General features: G+C 45.5%; 1 protein-coding gene across 1 annotated transcript; it reads left to right on the forward strand.

Moving 5' to 3' along the window:
* Positions 1–235: 235 nt before the first annotated feature.
* LOC115052539 (protocadherin Fat 3-like) lies at positions 236–20,887 on the forward strand (the record flags this gene model as incomplete). Its single annotated transcript, XM_029516691.1, has 8 exons — positions 236–355; positions 11,211–14,531; positions 17,284–17,607; positions 18,104–18,165; positions 18,246–18,560; positions 18,642–18,852; positions 20,399–20,538; positions 20,612–20,887. Coding segments are annotated over exons 2-8 (4,632 nt in total), but the record flags the coding sequence as incomplete, so codon positions are not given.
* Positions 20,888–23,050: the final 2,163 nt, after the last annotated feature.

Below are 23,050 nucleotides of genomic sequence, written 5' to 3' on the forward strand. Positions count from 1 at the left end.
TCACAACAGAGAAATCATCCTGGTCATGATTCTGCAGTGATGTCTCGAGGACTGGTCCAGTATCAGACTCTACAGGGCTTTATATTCAAACTTCAGTCCGGAGTCCAGACTGGCTCGAACCCGTCACCGGGACTGATGATGTCATTCCTGACCCATTGGGTTTGTCACCGACTGTTATTGCAGTTGGCAGGAGATGGTGTTAGTGCTGGGATGGAGGAATGTGGGCACTGGCCAACAGAGTCTCTGGCATTTGCTGCCATGGCAACAACCCCCCCCTTACCCCGGAGCTCCATTTATATCTGCAGACAGAAGTGAAGGTGGAGAGAACAAACACAAGACTGATGGACAAACTGAGGTGACTGTCTGTGTGTGTGTGTGTGTGTCCTCTGGGAAAGAGCATGTATAGCTGTAAATCTCGGCTCCTTTCTCTCTGCAGCTCCATTAATGTCAGTGTTTGTCTGTTTGTTTCTTTGGATTAGAAGGTTCCAGAACTAATGAGGGGGGGGGGCATTAAGACCAGGACTAGAACCAGCTGGGTGGAGCTGAGTTCACTGAGGACCAGCAGGGTTGGGGGGGACTGGTTCATATCTGAGTTAACATTCACTTACAAACAGAGTATATGCTTCGTTGTGTGTTGGTTTGTTGTGCTCAGCCTTCGGCCACAAGTCAAACTGGAGGGGATAAAGGATTGTGTTACTGATTGTGCTACTGAACAGTGTTACTATCAGCAAGTAAACCGGCTGGACTGCAGTTTTATTCTCTTGTACATGTTCAGCAGTTCACGGCAGGGCGGCTTTGTGGCTTTGTTGTGAGGATTACTAAGAAACCAGCTGTTGATGTGCTGTGTAATTCTGGGTGGTTGTGTTGTGTTTTGTGGTGGTTTTGTGTTACTGTAATATGAAGTCTATCTCATTGTGTGTTGTGGGAAACATGTTACACAACAAGTGCTGAAGGAGGTAGTGGCACAGTCTGCAGACACACACATCAACACAAAGGAGCCGAACAGAATCAGTTCAGTTCTTGTCCAGATGTTGCCGTTCAGCTATCATCAAAGAAAACAGCTGTGTGTAAAAGTGTGTGTTTGCAGCCCCGACTGAAGAAACAGGAGCTCTGACTGAGTTTAAGGAAGTCCCAAACCCCCCCTTAGACGCTTCAGTCCTCTGTCCCTCAGTCCTCAGTCCCTCTGTGATCTGTCCTCTATTCCTCTGTCCCTCAGTCCCTCAGTCCCTCTGTCCTCTTTCTTTCAGCCCTCAGTCACTCAATCCTCTCTGGATTTGTGGAGCTGGACTCAGATTGTGGTCTCAGGTGTATTTTGTTTGTCCATTCTGGCCTCTCAGTTCATCTAGTCATTTGTCATCTGGTCCTGGTCTGTCCCCTCACAGCCTGTCTCAGTTTGACATACTGTGTATGTCACCACATACACACTCACTACACTTACATGACACCTAAAAAAAAAAAAAAATATATTGCATTAGTCCGACCAAAACTGGACTTATATAAGTATATGTAAACACGTTAGCTTGACTCAAGTCAAACTTATAATAGCTGGTCTAACACACCCAGATAATGCGATTGAAATTTGATCTGCTGCTGCATGTATACTGACAGTCGGACTGGAACCGAAGGAGGTGATCTGTGCATGTGCTTAAGTTTTGCACTCAGCTATGACCCGGAAGTTGTACAGCACTTAAAAAGTAAAGTAAACATAGGTGGTCAGACAAAAGAAGCCGGCAAACTGCAAACAAGTCAAACATGACAAACTCTGCAACAAAAGCTCATTTTTGGACGGATGCAGAGGCTAACTTGTTAGCTCACTGGTCTTTTTTTCTTTCCACCTCTGTTGTGGTCTGTGACATCACAGGTCAATCGGTAGTGGCCCACAAGCCAAAAGAGTGCATATTGCCACCTATTATAGCGGAGGCAACATGATTTCAACAAATACATTGATTTCACCCCCATGCATGTTTACTGTGACAAGGACAGAAGTTCGATCAGATGGCTTTATCGCGCTACAACCATAGCTCCACTTAACTGTGCATGTAAACGTGTTGACTAACACTTAGGACTGAAATAGTCCGCTTCTGGAGAACCCACCTGTACCAGAGACACTTTAAGCTTCATCATCTGACAAAGGTCACAGTTAACACTGTTAACTTGTTCGTTGTTATTGTAATTATGACACCACTAAATACAAAGTTTGGATGAAATAATAATAAAGCTGATGAGTTTTGTGTTGTTGTGCATCTCCCCAACCTCAGTCAGATGACAGTCTGACCTCTGACCCTCAAAACCCTTTATATTCACAGCAGATTGAAGAGGAGTACGGTGAGGTTTTATGAAACACTTGTCAGGACACATGTAGTCAGCTGGTTTGTGTGTGAGGGCCTATAAATAAGTCAAGTCTGCAGGGTGTTCGGCGCTGCAACACCAGCTAGGGAGAAATCTGTAGCTGTTAGCTTTTAGCATGCTAATATACTCCCTCAATTCATATTCATGCTGCCTCTGTATTCCCATGGCTGGAGAGTGTATGTGTGAGAGGGAGAGAGAAAAGAGAAATCTGTTTTCTGATTAGTGGAAGAAATTAATGAGCATGTGTTCATGTTTGTGTTTCAGTCACATACACAGCCAACACACACACACAAACACACACACACACACACACACACACACACACATTATTCATAGATAAAAGAGAGATGCAGATTGAATCACAGAGTAACTCTGCCAACAACTTCAGTTTATGATGCTGCAGGAGACGGAGTCAGGTGGTCATGTCACCTCAGGTGTTGTCATTCTGGAGCAAATCAAATTAAATATTAACATGAAGCGTCACTGAGTCTCTGCTTTGATTGGTCAGCTGTGCTTACCTCAGAACAGTGTTTTCATTGGTTACTGGTTTTTATCAGTGGAGCCATGGTCTGCTTTAACGGGGACCTGTACCAGACTGGACCAGTCAGAACCAGCATCCAGTGGACTTACTGCATCGGGGTTCGTGTTAAACCCTCTTTTGTTCTGGCCTTAAACACTTTATCAGCCGTCCCTCCTCCTCATGTTTCAACCCCCCCTGTTCTGTCTCTGCTCCTCAAGACCTGAGACCTCCAGGGACACGGTGGGATAGTGTTACATGGTGAGCCCAAAACTACAGACACACACACACACACACACACACACACACACAAGCCTTAAATGGATCATGGCTTTCAGAGCAGAACAAATGGGCCCACTAGGAACAGAAACAGAAGGTTGGTCTGGACTGAGTGGAGCTCTCACTTACAGTGTATACAGCTCTGTACACACAGACAGACACACACACACACACTGTACTCAGCTGAGATTCACTGAAGTAAATGGGGTGTCGAAGTTAGTATTATGCAATTATTTCTGCTTCTCTGCAATGCACCCACTCTCAAGTGAGTGTGTGTGTCAATGTGTGTATATGTGTGTGTGTGAGAGATAAAGGGTATCTCCTGGCATCGCAGCAGTACCCACGCCTCTCTGGTGAAAAATGAGCACTTTCTGCACTGAAATGTGGCGAGTGTGAACATCCCACACACTGAGACACACACACACAGTCAGTGTGAGAGGAGCTGCAGTGTGAATATGAATGAGTCTCTGATTCTCTACATGTACAAACCTCTGCTGCTCATCAGACGACCGTGAGCTCGTCTGCAGGCCATTTGAAGGTCGAAGCTGTGTGTGTGTCTCACTGAGCAGACAGTAGCATCGTCCTTGGTGCTCAGTGTCTTCTCTCTCAGACAGATCGGGCTGCTCATTTGGTTCACTGTGTGTGTGTGTGTGTGTGAAAGAGAGCGAGAGCTTGTTTTACTACACTTTTGGGGACCAGCTTTATGGGCCTCAGAAGTTTAAAGAGCAGAGTCCCCACTACAAACACTGGCTAGACGCATGTGTGATGAGGACAGACAGGAACTGATGCACACACACAATAACACAGTTGATAATATCTCCTGGTGTCATAAGATGTTTAATGCAAAACTGTAAATCAATAATAAATCTTTGGAAGATTTTGCAGGATCAGTCAGTTCTCCAACAAGGAAAAATAAACCTCGTGCTAGGATCAGGTAACCAGATGAGACTCCGCCCCCTCATTTCCTGCTGAGTTGAGCGGCAGGTAAGTGATTTAACAGACAGAGAGAGATAGAGAGACAGAGAGATTTGTTTTGGTTTTTAAGGCAACTTTATTTCACTCATTTCCAGAGACAGGTTTCGACACAGATTTCAGTCACTTATCAAACCAAACACACAAACTGCTCAGGTCAGTTGGTCGGTGAAGAGCAGCTGGTCCTCCTGCACTGAGCACAGGACCAGACCTGGGGTCCAGATCTGCTTGGTCCTGCATCTCTCTGTAGTATTTAAAATCAATCATCACTCTGTCTTTAACCATCCTGCTGAACAGGAGGACCAGGTCAGTGTCCACACTGTCCTCCATCTTCCTCTTCCTGGAGACGTAGATGGCCAGTTTAGCCTGTCCCAGGATGAAGTTGATCATTTGGCTCCTGTGTTTGGTGGCCTTCCTGTATCTGAAGCCCAGGATGAAGGTCTGGAAGGAGAACACCTCTCCTCCTTTCCTGAGCAGTGTGTCCAGCTGGGAGAACAGGGGGCCGAGCCGAGGACACAGGAGATGCACGGGTTGAGTATGGAGACAAAGGCACTGACTGCCAGGATCGCATGTAGAAGCCTCTATTGAAGGTCATTCCCCCCAACATTCCCAAGCATAGAAAACAGTGGCAGCAGTCGACAGCACTCCATGAACTAATGGAAAACAGTTTCATGGCTTCTGCAAAATGGACACTCGTGATTAACATCAGAATTAATGAAGGAAACAAAAGCATGAACTGCTACGATACCATGCACAACCCTCCACTGCAGGTCGGCAGCACTTTTTGTTAATGGTGACTCAGGTCCAGCATCGTCACTCAGACCTAAGTGACCAGAGGAATTCCCACCGCTCAAAAAAGGACCTGCACAGTCCCTAAAATCTGGGAAAATGTTCAACGAAGGGAAAACATCATCTTCATTAGGTTGAATAGAATCAACACAGTACTGAGCTAACAAATTCTTCTCACTGTCTGAGAGAGCATCTCTCCATTTATTGAGCACCAGAGTGATAGTGTGCACTGATCCCGCCTCTAACTGAGAGGCAAGAGGAGATGCATCCTCCATGTTTGCTCCTGGGAGCTGAACAACGTGTCCCAGAGTCACTATGTTAGACACACAGAACTGCCTGAGCAGAGTTTGCCCCAGCTGACAGACCGTATCAAACCAAGTCCCATGGACGACTGGCTCCTGGAGCAGCCAGAACAGTGAGCAGTGATGTCCCAGTCTCTCTTTTTTAAACAAACTCCACACCTTAAATTGCCAACATAGCATTTTCAATAAGCTCCTTGATGTGAAGCTTCTTTAAATCCATAAGGAACAAAGCTCTGTTCAGTCCAATTCCACCACATTGACTCAAGATGGCACAAGCCAGCGGCCTCGAGACTAGATCTGTAGGACCACACAGAAACCTTTGTAGGAACTAGAGACGGAAGGTAGCCCCTCTGCTGCTCAGATGGGTCAGGCCCTGTCCTCCTTCATCCCTCGGCAGATACAGCACACTCTGAGGGAGCCAGTGCAGTTTGTCCCAGAAAAAAATCCACAAGAAGAGCCTGGACCTTAGACAGCAGGTCTGGTTGGGCGTCAACAACTGACAGGCAGTGCCACAAAGAAGAGGAAACCAAGTTATCTGCAATGAGGACCTTCCCTCTATGTGACAAATTCATTATAATCCACTCCCACCTAGCTGGTTGACCTTTGACCTTTTCAAGAACATTTTCCCAGTTTCTAAGGACAACAGACTGATCCCCCAGAAAAACACCTAAATATTTCAACCCCCCCGTCTTCCAAATCATCCCCCCAGGCAAACTGAGCTGACACATCCAACACTGAGAGCTTCACTATTGTCCCAGTTAACCTTGTCTGGAGATATTAAACCAAACTGAGTGATTTTTCTCGCCAAAATATCAATATCCTGCTGACAGTTAACCAGAATGACCAAATCATCCACATAAGCAGACAATTTCAAAGGAGCAGTACAGCCAGGAATAGTTAGATCCTGCAGGTCAGATCTAGGTTTGTGCAACAAAGGCTCAATTACTAAGGAATACAACATACCAGAGAGGGCGCAGCCTTGTCTAATTCCTGTTTGAACCTGAAGGGGGGTGCTCAGTCCACCATTAATTTTAAGAACACTCTGAATGTCACAATACAAAACCTTAACTTTGTCAGTAAAACCAGGACTGAAACCAAAAGCACGTAGAGTGAGCCATGAATATTCGTGCTCAACACGATCGAAAGCTTTTTCCTGGTCAGTTGATATGATTCCAGCTTTGATGCAAAACAACTTACAGATCTCCAAAAAAATCTCTAATCAGAGTGATGTTATCATTAATCAACCTCCCAGGATCACTATGAATGACTTGTGCCATCACTTGACTCAGCCTGGATGAGAACACTTTAGAGAGGAGCTTGTAATCAGTGCAGAGCAGCGACACAGGCCTCCAGTTTTTTATGAGCTGTGGGTCACCTTTCTTAGGCAGCAGGGTAAGGACTGCCCTCCTGCAGCAGCAGCAGCAGACTATCACTCCGTACTGAGAGCAGACCCCCCCACCACTGACCACAAGGACCTATAGAAGCCAACAGGTAAACCCTCGATGCCGGGAGCTTTCCCACTCTGCATGACCTGCAGAGCAGCATGAAGCTCATCAGAGGATGATGCTCAACCTGAGGGAGACCACAATAAAACCTCTGAGACACTGGCTGCTCCTCTCTGTGTTCAAACTTCAACAGGTTGCTGTAGAAACCGACTGCACGCTTACAAATTGCAGCAGACCGAAGAAAAAATGTGATGGGACATCCATCAATGCAACATTTTGAGATCTGATCAGAGCCCCCTGAGCTGAGACACCCAGCAGGTTGGTTAAAGCAGACCTTATCACTGCAAGTGTTTCAGTGTGACCTCAGAAAACTCTTGGAGCTTCTCCACTTCAGATTCCAGACTTTTCACTGAACTCATTGAGGTATGTGACATTCCTAGTGTACTGTTGACAGAATTGCCTTATTTTAACCTTTCCACCAAGGTTGTAAAGACACAAAATCCAATTTTGTACTTTGGTGATTGTTCCAAAAAACACAAATATTAAATATAAGTTTTTATCCTCCAATAAAGCTGTGTTGAAATGCCAAAAAGCACTATTGGGTTTAACACATTTTATAAAGATAGAAGCTGTTACAAGTGAATTATCAGAGAACCCAACAGGGCTGATAGTACAACTCTTAAATACATTAAAATGATGTCTGAAACAATAAAACCTATCTAGCCATAGACAATAAGTTATCTTTAACATGTCTCCAAGTATATTGTCTCTGTTCATCATGAAATCCCCTCCACACATCACACAACTCATGAGCTTAAATGAGATGAAGCAGACGGTTGTGAGAGGCAGTATGAGGCTCTGGATGGTTCGGGTTAGGGTTAGAGGTTAAATTCTCCACCAATAAATACATATTCTTCACTTTGACATTCTCTATCACATCATTTAAAACATCCAAAAAGATTAACCTCTTCGCTCCCAAGACTGGAGCATAAATATAAAAAACACAATTTTTACATTTTCACACACTGCTGTTACTTTTAATAGACGACCTTTCAGAGTCTACAGACTGTGGAATGAAATTCCTGGAAAAAAGAATCCCATCCCCACAACTTTTACTGGTCTTGTGACTTTAAAAGATTTCACTAGTCCATTCTTTTTTCCAATCAGCCTCATTATCATCATTATTACTTCTGAAGAGAACACAGGTTGAAAAGAGATGCCCTTTTCCAATAATCTCTTGCCCCATTTAAATTCAAGCTGCCTATTTGTATGTCCCCCATAGAACAGAAAAAATGTTGCAAAACAAACAAACAAAAAAGAAATAAATGAGAAACTCTATTAGACTTATTCATCACTAGCTAGCTGCTTTTTAACCTTCAGAACTAGTTTTTAACACGAAAATGCTCCTGGTCAGTGAAAGCTTTCTCCCACAAAACACCCGAACTTCTCTGAAAAGTCTGTATCAAGGAGGAGATGTAAATCCACGAACACTTTAACATTCCTTGCTCCCTTAGTGTCCTGTGGGAACTTCTTGATACTCGCTAGAGAATAACCCCTCTTCCTGCGAGACCATGACTGTGAGGAAGCAAGAGACTCCTCGTCATCATCTTCTTTACTTTTGCTCTCACCTGACTGCAGACACTGATCCTGAGAAAGTGTCTTAGTTTCACCAGAAGACTGACAAATGTCCTCAGTTTTCTTCTTCTTCTTATCCTGAGACATTTCATGCAACATCTCCCCCTCATCTTCCTCTAGAAAACCCTCTTCCTCCTGTGTTCACTGTCACCGCTGTTAGTGTGTGACTGTTCACTGACCTCCGCAACAGCACCTTCACCAGTAGAACCAGTAGAAACAACAACACCCAGACCCTCAGAAACTGGATCAGCAACGTCACCTGGTCCGACTTCACCAGTAGCACCCAAACCATTAACACTTACACCAGCAGAAACTGAAGCAGCAGTACTGGGACCAGCACAAGCCGAACCAATCTCATCATTATTTGTATCTGCATGTTTGTATGGGCACGAACGAATGAGGTGACCCTCCATCCCACAGCCAAAACACTTCCTTGTTTCAGAAGTTGCATACACAGCATAATCAAAATCAACCCTAACCCTAACCACTCTGAATTTAAGCACCAAGTTTAACTCCTCAGTGTTGTTCTTCAGAATCATACTGACCTACCTTCTGAAGGAAACAACATGTTTCAAATGAGGAGATTTACAACCAAAAGGAATCTGTTTAATTGCAGACATTAATTGTCCGTGTCTCATTAATTCTCTCTTTAACATTTCATTGCTAATGAAAGGGGGGGCTTTGGACAAAATGATCTTTGGCTGGATTAACCAGTGGTACAACATGAACAAAGGTGTCCTTTATCACCACACCTTGCTTAACAATCACACTGACTTTATCAGTGCTATCCAAAAAAATGATGACTCTGTTATTCCTTCTACATGCAGACTTTTTGCTCTCATAACCCACGATCTCACCGATCACCAAACTGTAATCCTCCACAGAACAATTTACAGTCAGAGTTTAACCCCATGTCGCCGCCAACTGCACGAGTCTGCATGACTCCGAGTCCTTACCGGGAACAAAACCATCCCACAACACATTAATCCACTATGATGATAAATCTACCAACAATCAACACAAAAAGAGAAAAACAAAAGATAGAAAAGACGCACACTTTCACTGTCTTTCACTCCTGCATGCACTCAGAGAGAGAGAGACAGAGAGGTTCTCATGTTCCACAGTAGCTGTGGAACATGAGAACGGTGGTGGTGGTGGTGGGGGGGTTAAGCCATTTTGTCCTGTGGCAGCTCAGTTTGATTAACGTCCGTTCTGTGGGGAATTTGGAACATGATGCAGTTGTACAATTGTTCTGTGGTGTGTGTCTAAGGCTGTGCAGCAGAGCAACAGCTGACTGAAGACAAACAGTCGGGTCAGAACAACACGATGTCTCCAACAACGCTGATTATCATTATTTATCAGATCCAGAATTTTATTGCACTGAGCAGCTGACAACTTCCTATTGGCCAACAGGACACTAACAAGAAGACATTCCTGTGAGTGGTTGGTCACGAGGGTGCTGCTACCCAACACCCATCGATCACCGATCATCAACCATCATCTTTATGATGAACCAGCTGAGTTTGTTTTTAAACCTGAATGAGACTGAACCAACCTGAGATGGTGATGAAGGTGATGATGATGATGGTTACATCAAACTGATGTGTTTTTGTCGTCATGTTTTTCAAACAGCACAAACAGGACTGAGGGTTGCTGGGTAATTGAGTTCAGCCTGTTAGCTGACTGATGTTCACAGCACTGTTTGCGTAGCTGTGTGTGTCCAACTCACCTGTTTTAAGAGTTGACAGTGATTGTGTATTTATTAGTATACACACAGGTAGAGTGTTTGTTGTCATCTTTATCTCTGTGTCCTGTTGTCTTTATTCAGAGTTGTATGTGTGTGCTGTTTTCTGATGTGATGCTGTTGTTGGGTCATTGTGTATTTTAAAGCTGACAGTAAGGAATCAGCCTCAGCACAGACCCTGAGCTTCGCCGCAGGGCAGAACATGGTGACAGCTGCCTGTCTCTGTCTGCTGTCGTCATTGATCTCCATGTTTTAACTGGGGGGTCAGAGCGGCGGATCACACATGTGTTCAACGTCAGCTGCTGCCCTGAAACCAGCCCTCAGGGTGTGAGCCTGTGTGTGTCTGTCCAGATGTGTTTCTTTGCTCTTTGTGTTGTAACTGCTGAGAAATAAAGGAGATTTGGATTCAGGTCCCTGAAACCGGACCAGAGTGTCTCAGTCTGGACCAGATCCACATGCTGCTGAACCTGGATTTGGTGATGGTGGGGGCTTCAAGGCCCCCCCAGAGAAGGCATCAGTTTGGGGTTGGGCTGATTTTCCTCCCCCACCGTTTGCTGAGCTGGTTTCTGGTCAGAGGAGCTGGTTGTGTGTTTGTGAATGCAGATTTAGCAGCATGTTATTATCGGCGCTCTCGGACACACTGTCTTTTCCCGCCCATCTCTCATGTGGAAAGTGCAGAGTCATCAAATTGTAGACCGCGGTGGTGCTTTTACGGGATCAAGCCTCTCCGGAGCCCGAATTGGCACATACCTGTGGCTGCCTGTTTTTTTTTTTTCTGAGCGGCAGCTTGGCTGGTTTTTCCATGACTGTGGATGTGACATGGCCTCAGACTGGAGTATTTTGGGTGGGGGGGTTATGACAGGGTCATAATGCACCGGGCCATCATTTTGAGCTCGGCAGTTATTTTCTCAAGTGTTTGTTTTGTGTTGCTACATTCCTCTTCCGAGCCGTACAATTATTTTGTTCCTTCTCAAACCAGCTCTGGTTTTTTGCAAACTTGCAATTGACTGAGCCTTTAGAGGCCACACAGTGATGATGTCAGCCTTCATTTTGGTTGCCTGGTAACTGCAGCTCTCCCTCTCGTGGATGGATAGTTAGTAGATGTAAGGTCTTGGGGGTGAAAGGTCAAATTGTGGCTCAACTAATCTTTCCCACCTCTCTGTGTCTTTCTGTTGCAGGAGTGAGTGATGATGGGATGGATGTGAATATGGGCCGATGGGAAGGCATGCGAGCCCCTCTCCTCGGCCTGTTGCTGCCACTGCTGCTCCTGAATCCTCCACCGTGCTGTAGCCTGAACACCCTGGGTCCCCTTCAGGATGGCCCCTCCTTTGGTTTCACCCAGGTTGTGTACCACGCCACCGTTCATGAAAACTCAGCAGCACGCACCTACGCCAACAGTAAAGTTAAAATGGGTGTCCACCTGGTTCAGCGCGCCTGGGAAGTTCGTTACAGGATCACTTCAGGTGATGACGAAGGGCTTTTCAAGGCGGAGGAATATGTGCTTGGGGATTTCTGCTTCTTACGCATAAGGACTAAAGGTGGAAACGCTGCCATCTTGAACCGAGAAATCCAGGATAATTATGTGTTGACAGTGAAAGCTTCTGTCAAGGGGGAAGCCATCCTTGAGGCCTGGACTAAAGTCAGCATACAGGTGTTGGACATGAATGACCTACGACCATTGTTCTCACCCACCACATACTCTGTCACCATCGCAGAGAGCACACCTCTCAGGACTAGCATAGCACAAGTTACCGCCACAGATGCAGATATTGGCTCAAACGGGGAGTTTTACTATTTCTTCAAGGAGAAGATGGAGCTATTTGCAGTGCACCCGACTAGTGGAGTGGTTTCCCTCAGTGGGAAGCTCAATGTTGATGAGCAGAACCGCTATGATTTAGAAATCCTGGCAGTGGACCGCGGCATGAAGCTGTATGGAAATAATGGGGTCAGCAGCACAGCCAAGCTCTTTGTCCACGTGGAGCGTATGAATGAGCATGCCCCTGTAATGAGCGTGGTCACCCATAGCCCCTCATGGCTCGATAAAAATCCTGTGTATGTGATGGTAACTGTTGAAGACCACGATGAGGGTTTGAATGGAGAAATCGACTCTGTGGTCATTGTTGGTGGAGACCCCTCAGAGCAGTTTGTTGTAGAGAGATCTGAAGAGAGCATGTTCTCCATAAAGGCCTCTGGCTCAGTAAACTGGGAGAACTACCCTTATGGCTGTAACCTCACTTTGCAGGCTAAAGACAGAGGAACCCCTCAGAAGTTCTCTGCTGTCAAAGTTGTCCACGTCATGGTAAGGACGCAGCAGACAGGGGAAGTGAACTTTGAGCAGGAAGTGTATGAAGTGAGTCTGAACGAAATCTCACCACCAGGAACAATAGTTGAGGCTGTTAAAATCAAACCAGAGCCTGATGATGCTGAGTATATCCTGGCACCTTCTGCTGATTCAGCTTTTTTTCAAATGAACACCGTAACAGGTGTCATCTCCACCACCTGCTGGTTCACTCAGGTGACCCAGGATGTCTTTAACCTGGAGGTGCTGGAAATAGACAGTGAGCTCAAAGTGAAATTGCGGGTGACCATTGAGGATGCCAATGACAACACACCAACATTTGCTCAGTCCTCCTACGAGTTCTTTGTGAATGAAAGTGTTCCGGTTGGGACCAATGTGCTCACAGTTTCTGCAGTGGACAAGGATAAAGGTGAAAATGGATACATAACCTACAGCATCTCCAGTCTGCAGCCTTTACCATTCCGGATCAACCAGTTCTCTGGTATGATCAGCATCACAAAGGAGCTGGACTTTGAATCCTCACCTGAGAGCTTTGTGTTTGTTGTCAGAGCATCTGACTGGGGGTCTCCTTACAGACGGGAGAGCGAGGTAAACGTGACCATCCACCTGGAAAATGTAAATGACAACCAACCGCTGTTTGAGAAGGTGTCATGCCAGGGTGTGATTTCTAGGGATTTTCCGGTGGATGAACCAATTACCACCATGTCCGCAATTGATATAGATGAATTAGAACTAGTGAAATATAAGATCATTTCAGGGAATGAATGGGGCTACTTTGATCTTAACCCGGATTCAGGGGTTCTTGCACTGCGACACTCCCTTGCAACAGCCAATCCAAAGAATGGTGTCTTCAGCCTCAAAATAACTGCCACAGATGGTGAGAACTTTTCCGACCCTATGTTTGTGAACATCACAGTTGTTCATGGGAAATCACCTCCCAAAGGTTTCAACTGTAAAGAAACCAGAGTAGCCCAAAAGTTAGCTGAGAAATTACTGAAAAAGTCCAAAGCCAGCAGCAAGCCCAAAATCGAGGAAGGTTTCATTGACCTGTTCTCTGTCAATCGGCAGACGCCTCAATTTGACAGAGCTTTTCCCACAGATATCTCTGTGAGAGAGGACCTGAAGGTGGGCTCCAGTGTTTTCAAGGTGAATGCCTACGATGGTGACACCGGTTTCAATGGTCAGGTCCTTTATGCTATTTCAGATGGAAACACAGACAGCTGTTTTACCATTGACATAGAAACTGGCCTCATTAGTGTCTTCCTGCCCCTGGACAGAGAAAAAAGGGATCGTTATCTCCTCAATCTCACGATCTATGACCTCGGTCTGCCTCAGAAAACCTCCTGGCGATTGTTAACTGTGTATGTAGAAGATGCTAATGATAACTCACCACAGTTTCTACAGGAAGGAGGCTATCAGATCATAATTCCTGAAAACACAGCCATAGGTACAGACGTGATTCAGATTGCAGCCTCTGACAAAGATCTTGGATCTAATGGCGAAGTTCTGTATTCTGTTCTGACCAGCATCACTCAGTTCAGCATCAACTCCACCAACGGAATTGTTTATGTTGCGGGTCAACTAGACAGGGAGTTTGTTTCGACTTTCACTCTGAAGATTGAGGCCCGGGACAGGGCACAGAAAGGTAACCAGAGGTTTTCTGTGGCCACTTTGAAAATCATCCTGGAGGATGTAAATGATTGTCCTCCACTTTTCATCCCCAGTGTTTACAAAGCCAGGGTTCTGGAGGATCTGCCCATAGGAACAGTTGTGGCCTGGTTAGAAACCCAGGACCCAGACTTGGGGTTAGGAGGCCAGGTCAGGTACTCATTAGCCAATGACTACAATGGATGGTTTGAGGTAGACAGGGCCAGCGGCGCGATCCGACTGACAAAAGAGCTGGACTATGAGACCCAGCAGTTCTACAACATCACTGTGAAGGCCAAAGACAAAGGGAGGCCTGTTTCTCTTCTCTCTGTCACATTTGTGGAGGTGGAGGTGGTGGATGTGAACGAGAACCTCTACACTCCATACTTTTCCCACTTTGCCCTGACGGGATTAGTGAAAGAGAATGCCCGGATTGGAACTACCCTACTGCAAGTCACTGCTAACGATGACGACTCTGGCAGAGATGGAGAGATTCAGTACTCCATTCGTGATGGCAGCGGACTCGGACGATTCGCCATTGACGAAGACACAGGTAAGACTTCTTTATTGTTCGATGTGTTTCCTGTTTTGGCTCAATTTGACCGCATTCAGATTAACAACTGCAGATTAAAGAAGGCGGCGCACAGGACCATTTATAGTGTCATATTGGCCCGATCTTTTCATTTGTTGTCGCTCTGGAGAGTGTTTGACATGGACTCTAAAATCCCACTTCAGGTTTCCAGGTTCAGTCTCTGTGTCGTTTGCCTTCAGAGTTTAGACTTCTGCCTACACTCAGGTCATCATGTGTTGGTGTGGAATTTTGAATTTCATCTTGTAGGTCATGTGCCATCATCTGCGCCAATGACATGTTCTTTTGTTGTCGCAGACAGAAACATGTGGTTAAAGGTTAACGAAATAATTTTACAGTCAACATAGAAATGATGAGTTGAGTTCTACTCCAAGAGGTGAATCTCTGCAGGAAGCCCCCCTGAGCCTCTTTAAAAATAAAACATGCTTTTTTTTTAAATAAATAGATGTTGACTGCGACTGTACGAGCTGACGTTCAGGTCAGTTCTGGTTGGGTCGGTTCTCATCAGATTATGGCATCCAGCTGTTGTTGGTTTTTCAGTGAGCAATGATTGTAAAAACTGAAACTACAGCAGATTTAAAAACAAAAATATGTTTGAGATCAGTTTACAAGCAGCACAGAGAGAACAGAGAGCAGCTGAAGTCATCCTTATAGCAGCCCGTTGTGCTGGATTTATTATTTTGCTTCAGGTGGTTTTTACATTAAAGTGCTTCAGAGACAGAAAATGTCAATTTTTACCCTGACAAGGAAAAATTTACATTGTAAAATGAAAACATCTCATTAAACATGTGGATGTTGTTATACCATTTGTGTTATTCTGGGTTGTTTGTTTTTGTAGCTGCAGAGAATGTGAGACACATACACCCTCTACTGTTGTTCAGAAACAAACCTTCGGGTGTGGAGTTAGTTAACTTGAGACACTTTTGTGCCAGTGAGGACACAGCTATGTGTCTGTCAGGACATAAATTCAAATAAAAAACAAGAACAAAAAAATAAATAAATAAAAACAACATGACAACAAAACAACACAATAGCAGGTGGAGGTGGTGAAGGCAGAGAGTCCAGCAGGTTACAGAGACTAGTCCAGGTAAGGGTTTCTAGAAAAGATAGTCTAGTTCCAGGTCTTACATGAGACGGTTCAGATTCATGTTTCCGGGTCCAGGTTTTACAGAGGACGTTGCAGGTCCAGGTGTCAGTCTTCACTCAACAAGAACCTGAGATACTAAACTCCCAGACTACCATCATTACCGCAGAAACAGGACTTTAGACCTGTAGCTGCTGATCCGAATCCCGATTTTTATGGTCACCCATGGAAATTTCATGCAACTCAGGTCCTAGTACTATAGAACCACATGGTCTGAATATCAGTGCCCGGAGACAAAGCCCTGGACATAGACTGAGGTGTGGTCCAGCTTTGTCAGGTCCAGGTGTGTTTGATTTGGGATCAGTTATGACTGGGCTGTGGTGTTCTACACTGTGTGTGTGTAGACTGGAGCTCTTTATTTCAGGTCTCCTTGGTGGTTTTGGCTCTTTGAAGAAAATGTCGAGTCTGTCCTTGTGTGTGTGTGTTGACTAACTGGATTAGTGTGAGAGAACCAGTCCAGATTAAACCCCACCCTTTGTACCTTATTCCTAATTTCAATGTTTATATATATATATATATATTTATTTTTTTTATTATTATTTCTTTATGTCTTTCCCTTAACATGCCAAGAGAGAAACACCAGAGTCAAATTTCTAGTATGTTAACACATACCAGGCAATAAAACAATTTCTGATTTCTGGTGGCTGGTTTTAAGGTTCAGTTTGCAGAGTCCAGACTGGGAGCATTTCTCTTTGGACTGAGACCTTTGAGAATATAAAACCTGGACCTGATTTAGGTTCAAAGACCACTTGGGGGTCTCCCTTTAGACTGTGTGGACCTTTACAGTTTCTGTGATGTTGATCAGGGCTGGATGCTTCAGACCTGGACCAGGTTTTGGGTGGAGCCGCTGGAGTCCTGCTGCATCACTGCAGTGAATGATTTGATTTAGCCACGATGCACCAGAAGAATCAGACAGAAAGACAGAAAGAACAATCACATACATACAGTAACACACTCCAGTCCTGTTGTACAGTGGATCTTGGGAGTCTGGGGGGCTACACAGTGAGTCTCTGGATTGAGCATATTATCAGGACTTTGTTAATCTCCTGATTCCAAAGTAACCGTCAGACTCACTCAGTCTTGTTTTGATCCCCAGCAGCATCAGGTCTGCAGACACCAGATGCTGGTCAGACGCTTTTTAACCCAAATCTCTGTCTCCAAGTCTCAGGTCTGGGGTGGATCAGGTTTCAGATCAAAGCGAAGGTCTGAGTCTTTGTAAAGTCACTGAGGGACCCGAGGAGGAGTCTGTCAGAAGCCCATTCCTGGGGCTGGTCCTGATGCTGGTCTCAGCCAGCTGTTATACCAGTCAGTACCAGCTGACCGGAGCAGTGAGCTCTGATTGGCTGACATTTTTTGGTTATTTTTCAGAAGTCCTCCTACTGACTCCATGTTCATACCTCAGACCAGCACCTGAAGGGACGAGTTCAGGTCCCTGGTCCGTGTGAACTCTGTTTCTCTGGTTCTTCTTCTTCTTGTTGCTGTGAGGAAGTTCACAGGAAGTGACACTAAGATCCTGTCTCTGATTAGCTGAGCTCAGTGCTTTCTCTCTCTCTCCTCCTCCTTCTCCTCCAGGGGTGATCTACACCACTGACATGCTGGACCGCGAGACAAAGGACTCCTATTGGCTAACAGTGTACGCCAGTGATCATGGCGTAGTTCCTCAGTTCGCCACCATTGAGGTGTTCGTCCAGGTGGAGGACGTCAATGATAACGCGCCCCTGACCTCAGAGCCACTGTACCGGCCCTCCATCCCAGAGAACTCCCCTCGAGATGTTTCTGTGATCCAGATTCAGGCCCAGGATCCTGACGCCCCATCCCCCAATGCTGTTGACAGGCTGAACTACCGCATCATCAGCGGAAACCCACAGAACTTCTTCGCTATTAACACCCGAACTGGTGAGTTTGGCCCTTGAACCTTCAGACTGTTTGGACCTTTAAAGTCAGATTCATGACTGATGTGTTTGAGAATCAGACTCAAATTAACTGAATGTGAATGATAGCACAGAGGGATAAGGACAAACAAAGACGGTTTAAACCCTAGGGGGCTTGTTTGTCCTTGTCATCCTGCTGTAGATTCATCTGATTGGCTGGTTGTGTGGCTGGTGCCATTTGAGCCAATCTTCTGAAGTTAACTTGCTTGAGTCCAGGTCTGTCCCGACTTATCCAGATCTGTCTCAAGAATCATTTATACAAACCTGAACATGTGTCAAACATTTCTTACACATATTTGAGAAACTGGGACTTTTATTTTGAAGTAGGTCTGTGGCCATCATTTCTGGGTAGTGACCAAAGCTCTCCCTCTCTCGAAGTTAACTGTCTCTGACGTCCACAGCTAATTACCTTTAGATCAGTGTGTTTAATCTTAAAACTGTTTATCTGTTTTCTGTCTCAGGTCTGATCACAACGACCTCCAGAAAACTGGACCGAGAACAACAGACAGAACATGTTCTGGAGGTGAGTGTGTGTGACCTCAGCCTCTGCGTGGTATTCAGAAGGTCTCAGTCTTGGATCATTTCTCTCTTTTGGTCTTGCAGGTCCTGGTGTCTGATGGTGGTCCCAGTCCCAGACACAGCACAGTCTGGGTGATGGTTCAGGTCCTGGATGAAAATGACAACAAGCCGACGTTCCCAGAGAAAGTTTATCAAGTTAAACTTCCAGAGAGGGAACGCAGGAAGAAGAGCGAGCCGATCTACAGGGTGTTTGCCTATGACCGCGACGACGGGCCCAACGGCGACCTCTCCTACAGCATTGTGGATGGCAACGAGGATGGCAAGTTCTTCATCGACCCCAAGACGGCTGTGGTGTCATCGCGCAAGGCGTTTACGGCAGGGAGCTACGACATCCTGACTGTGTGTACACGAGTTTGTTGTGTGTTTGTGTCAGTGGATGCTGTGTTGACAGCTTTTCACAGTCCGAAGTGTCCTCCTCAGATCAAAGCGACAGATAATGGGCGTCCTCAGAAGTCGTCCACCGCTCGCCTGCACATTGAGTGGATCCGTCGTCCTCCACCGTCGGCTCTACCGCTGCTTTTCGACGAACCGTTTTACAACTTCACTGTCATGGAGAACGACAAGGTGGCTGAGATTGTGGGCGTGGTGTCGCTGCAGCAGAGCTCCGCCCCTTTGTGGTTTGACATTACAGGTAAAACCCGCACACAGGTGAGGGGGCGCCGTCTGGTGCATGGTGTGTGTCCGTGTATATGAGGTGGAGTTCAGGTACTGCGACCTCGCTGCATGTTCTGCTCTGCCCATCTCAGTCACCATGACGACAGCCTCTCCTGATGGCGTCTGGCGACTCGTCCGCTTAGAGGCTCATCCTCAAACTTTGTACCGCTGAAACATTTCGTCTTTAAATTCCATTAATAACTTCACTCTGCTGCTCCTGAAAAGGCTTAACCAGATTAAGTCTCACCGCCGATTAAGCTCCGTTTATTCTGGTTTGAACTCAGATTTAGTAATCCCAATAATCAGTACTGTTGATTTCTATTGAAGTCACTTTTAAAGCCATTCAGAGCCTCATTCACTGACTTTCCCCCCAGGCCTGACGCTCTGAGGCCCAGAGACAGTCAACCCCAAGGACTCAGGTTCCCACAATGCACCATTGCTGTATCCAGCTGGAGATACCTTCTGAATCTTCTCGCCATCATCCATCTCTCTTTTCTCAATCAGTTCATTGATTAATCGATTCTGGGAGAAATATTAAACATTAAGTAGCAGAAGTAGAAACATTTAAAAATATGTTTCTATTTTCAATGGATTCTGCTTTTAAAGATCTATATTTTACATTAAAGGACGTATTTCATGTTAAAGGTCCATATTTTTCACATTTTCTGTTTTATTTAAAGACATTTGAACCAAAAATTGTCTCTGTGAAGTTCAAAAAAGTTATTTATAAAAATAACTTTATAACATTATAAAAAAGATATAAATGTAAAAATTTTAATTTCCTAAAACCTCAGCAGCTGCCTGTCTCTTTTCATCCTGTCCGTCTGTCCTCCTGTCTTCCAGCCTGTCTGTCTGGTTGTCCTCTTGTCCGTCTGTCTGTCTCTCCTCCAGCCTGTCTGTCCTCCCGTCTCACCCTGTCTCTCCTCTCTCTCCTCAATGCTTCACACCTGGAAGGTCCCAGGTCTTTCCGTGAGATGTTCTTTGTTCTTCAGGGCAGGAACTTTTCCTCAGAAGGTATCTCAACATTCACTTCACTCTGTCCTCATTTCGATTCCTTTTTCTTTTCCTTGTTTCCTTTGTTGCTTCATCGTTTGCTTGTGATTTCCTCCCCCATGCTGCTGGTGTGTGTTTGTGTGTGTGTGTGTCTCACATAAATGAACAACTTTGCTGATTGAAATAATAAAATTTGATAAATGACTATCACAACCTCTTCATCTGCTGCCATGGCAACAGCTCCAGTTTCCTGGGTAACAGCTCTGCCAAATGACCTGTACACCTGTACACACACAACCTGTTGAACACTTGAACCCTGAACCTACACAACAATAAATAACCAGCAGCTCCAGGGAATAGGAGAAGACAGAAGCTGCAACAACTACACACACACACAGACAGGAACACAGAGATATTGTGCTGTTCTCATGGTCTGTGCCTGTGTTCCATTGTGTTGCTGTTCTTTTAAATGTTTGTTTGCAGGTGTGTGTCTGTGTGTCCCTTTGATCGCCCTTTCTCTCTCTGAGCAGGAGGAAACACTGACAGTGTGTTTGACGTAGAAAAGTCTGTTGGCACCGTTATCATCTGCAAACAGCTGGATGCCGAACAGCGAAACTTCTACAACCTGACGCTGCAGGTCACCGACGGCAGCAGCACCGCACAAACACAGGTACACACACACACAAACACACACACAAGTACACTCAGGACTACAGGACTCAGCCCTTCTGTCATTGTTCCAGGTTCACATAACAGTGGTGGACAACAATGACAACGCTCCCGTCTTCTCACAGCCAAGTTATGACGTCGCAGTCTCTGAGGACACGCCCCCCGACACACAGGTGGTCCAGGTTCTGGCCTCGGACCGTGACGAGCACCACCGGCTGACCTACTCCTTGCACAGCTCTATCGATCCCAGCAGCCTGCGCCTGTTCCACATCCACCCCACGCTGGGCACTATCTCCACCATCCACCGGCTGGACCACGAGGCCTGCGCCCAGCATGTCCTTACAGTCCTCGTAAGGCGCCGTGTTTACATTAGCATATGAGCTAACAGCTGTTAGCCTTTAACGGCAAAGTCCAGTTGAGCTGAATCAAATCAAATCAAATCAGATTTATTTGTATAACGCCAAATCATAACAAAGTTACATCAAGGCACTTTACATATAGAACAGGTCTAGACCAAACTCTATAAAAAATATTTAGAGACCCAACAGTACAACAGTACTTTTGCTAAAACGATGTCGGACACTGTAGTTTTCTCCGGCCCCCTCCCCAATCGGACCAGTGATGACATGTACAGCCGCATGACGTCATTTAACCGCTGGCTGTCGAGGTGGTGTCCCGAAAACAACGTGGGCTACATAGATAACTGGAAGTCTTTCTGGGGGAGACCTGGTCTAATTAGGAGAGATGGTGTCCATCCCACCGTGGACGGGGCCGTTCTCATTTCTAGGAATATGGCCGATTTTGTTCGAAAGCCAAAACCCTGACAATCCCGAGTCGAGACCAGGAGGCAGAGCCGCAGTTTAACACGCTCCTCTGCGCCTCAGTCAGAGCGGTCACCTGCTGAGAATAGAATAGAGTCTCTGTCTATGTTTAGCTTTATAGAAACTGTGTCTGTCCCCCGACCACCTAAATTTAGAAAAGTTAATAAACCCAAATTAAACAGAAGAGGAGCTAAAAACAAAAATCTAACTGAAATCAAACACACTGCGATCAAATGTGGACTGTTGAACATTCGATCATTATCATCAAAATCTCTACTAGTTAACGATCTCATAGCTGATCACCATATTGATTTATTTTGTATAACTGAAACGTGGCTGCAGCAGGATGAGTATGTTAGCATTAATGAAGCTACACCCCCCCATGTTAACTTTCATATCCCTGTACCACAGGTCGAGGAGGGGGGGTGGCTGTAATATTTCAGTCAAGCCTATTAATCAACCCCAGACCAAAATCTGGCTGCAGGTCTTTTGAAAGTCTCACTCTTGGTCTTTCCCACTCGGACTGGAAAGGTGAAAAACCAGTTCTGTTAGTTTAGTGCCACGGGCTATAAGCACAGAGGGCACTACTTCTACACAGTAGAAGTAGTGGCCTCTGTGCATAGCACGAGGCACTACTTAATCTTCTCCATACTTATTATTATTTAGTGCCACGGGCTATAAGCACAGAGGGCACTACTTCTACACAGTAGAAGTAGTGGCCTCTGTGCATAGCACGAGGCACTACTTATTCTTCGCCCATACTTATTATTTAGTGCCACGGGCTATAAGCACAGAGGCCACGTAGTGGCCTCTGTGCATAGCACGAGGCACTACTTAATCTTGTCCATACTTATTATTATTTAGTGCCACGGGCTATAAGCACAGAGGCCACGTAGTGGCCTCTGTGCATAGCACGAGGCACTACTTAATCTTGTCCATACTTATTATTTAGTGCCACGGGCTATAAGCACAGAGGCCACGTAGTGGCCTCTGTGCATAGCACGAGGCACTACTTAATCTTGTCCATACTTATTATTATTCTTCTTCTTAATATTATTATTATTCCGTCACATTTTCGGCAGTTAATGCGGGTCGTACCGCTTGACGTAGCCCTACAATATATATATCAAAACGTGCGGCTCGATCGGGACAAGTGTGCTAAGTTCTGGGTAGTCGATATTCCCATTTTTCCCAAAGTTATTCCCAAAAAACCAGCAAAAATTCTCCATAGGAATGAATGGGGTTTGGAGAAAAATCGCCTCCGAATTTCACCTATTTTCTCAGTCGCGTAGCTCAGTCATACGTGCGCCTAGAAATGTCATTCAAACGTCAAAACGGAGGAAATCTTGTGCTCTTTCCAGAACATCAAACCGTTTTCTCCTAACCGTTACGGTTTTCGAACTACGAGCGTTCAAAGGAGCAGTCCGATTCACTTTTTCCTCCAAGTTAGAGTGGAGAGGCTCGTTAACTAGAGTGAGAGCACTGTGAAAATTTCACCCACATTTTCATTTTTAACTCGAGCTCACGGCCAAACCGTGAAAGGGAGGCAAATGATTTTTTGACAAAACGTAGACACAGGTCTTGGGATTCAGAAAATCTAAGTTTGACAGCTCTACTCCTCACCAAATTTACACAGTTGCGCTCAGAGCGCCAGCAACACCTGCTTTTGCCCCAATTGACTGCAATGCAAAT

Source organism: Echeneis naucrates, chromosome 13 (assembly GCF_900963305.1).
Source record: "Echeneis naucrates chromosome 13, fEcheNa1.1, whole genome shotgun sequence".
NCBI lineage: Eukaryota > Metazoa > Chordata > Actinopteri > Carangiformes > Echeneidae > Echeneis > Echeneis naucrates.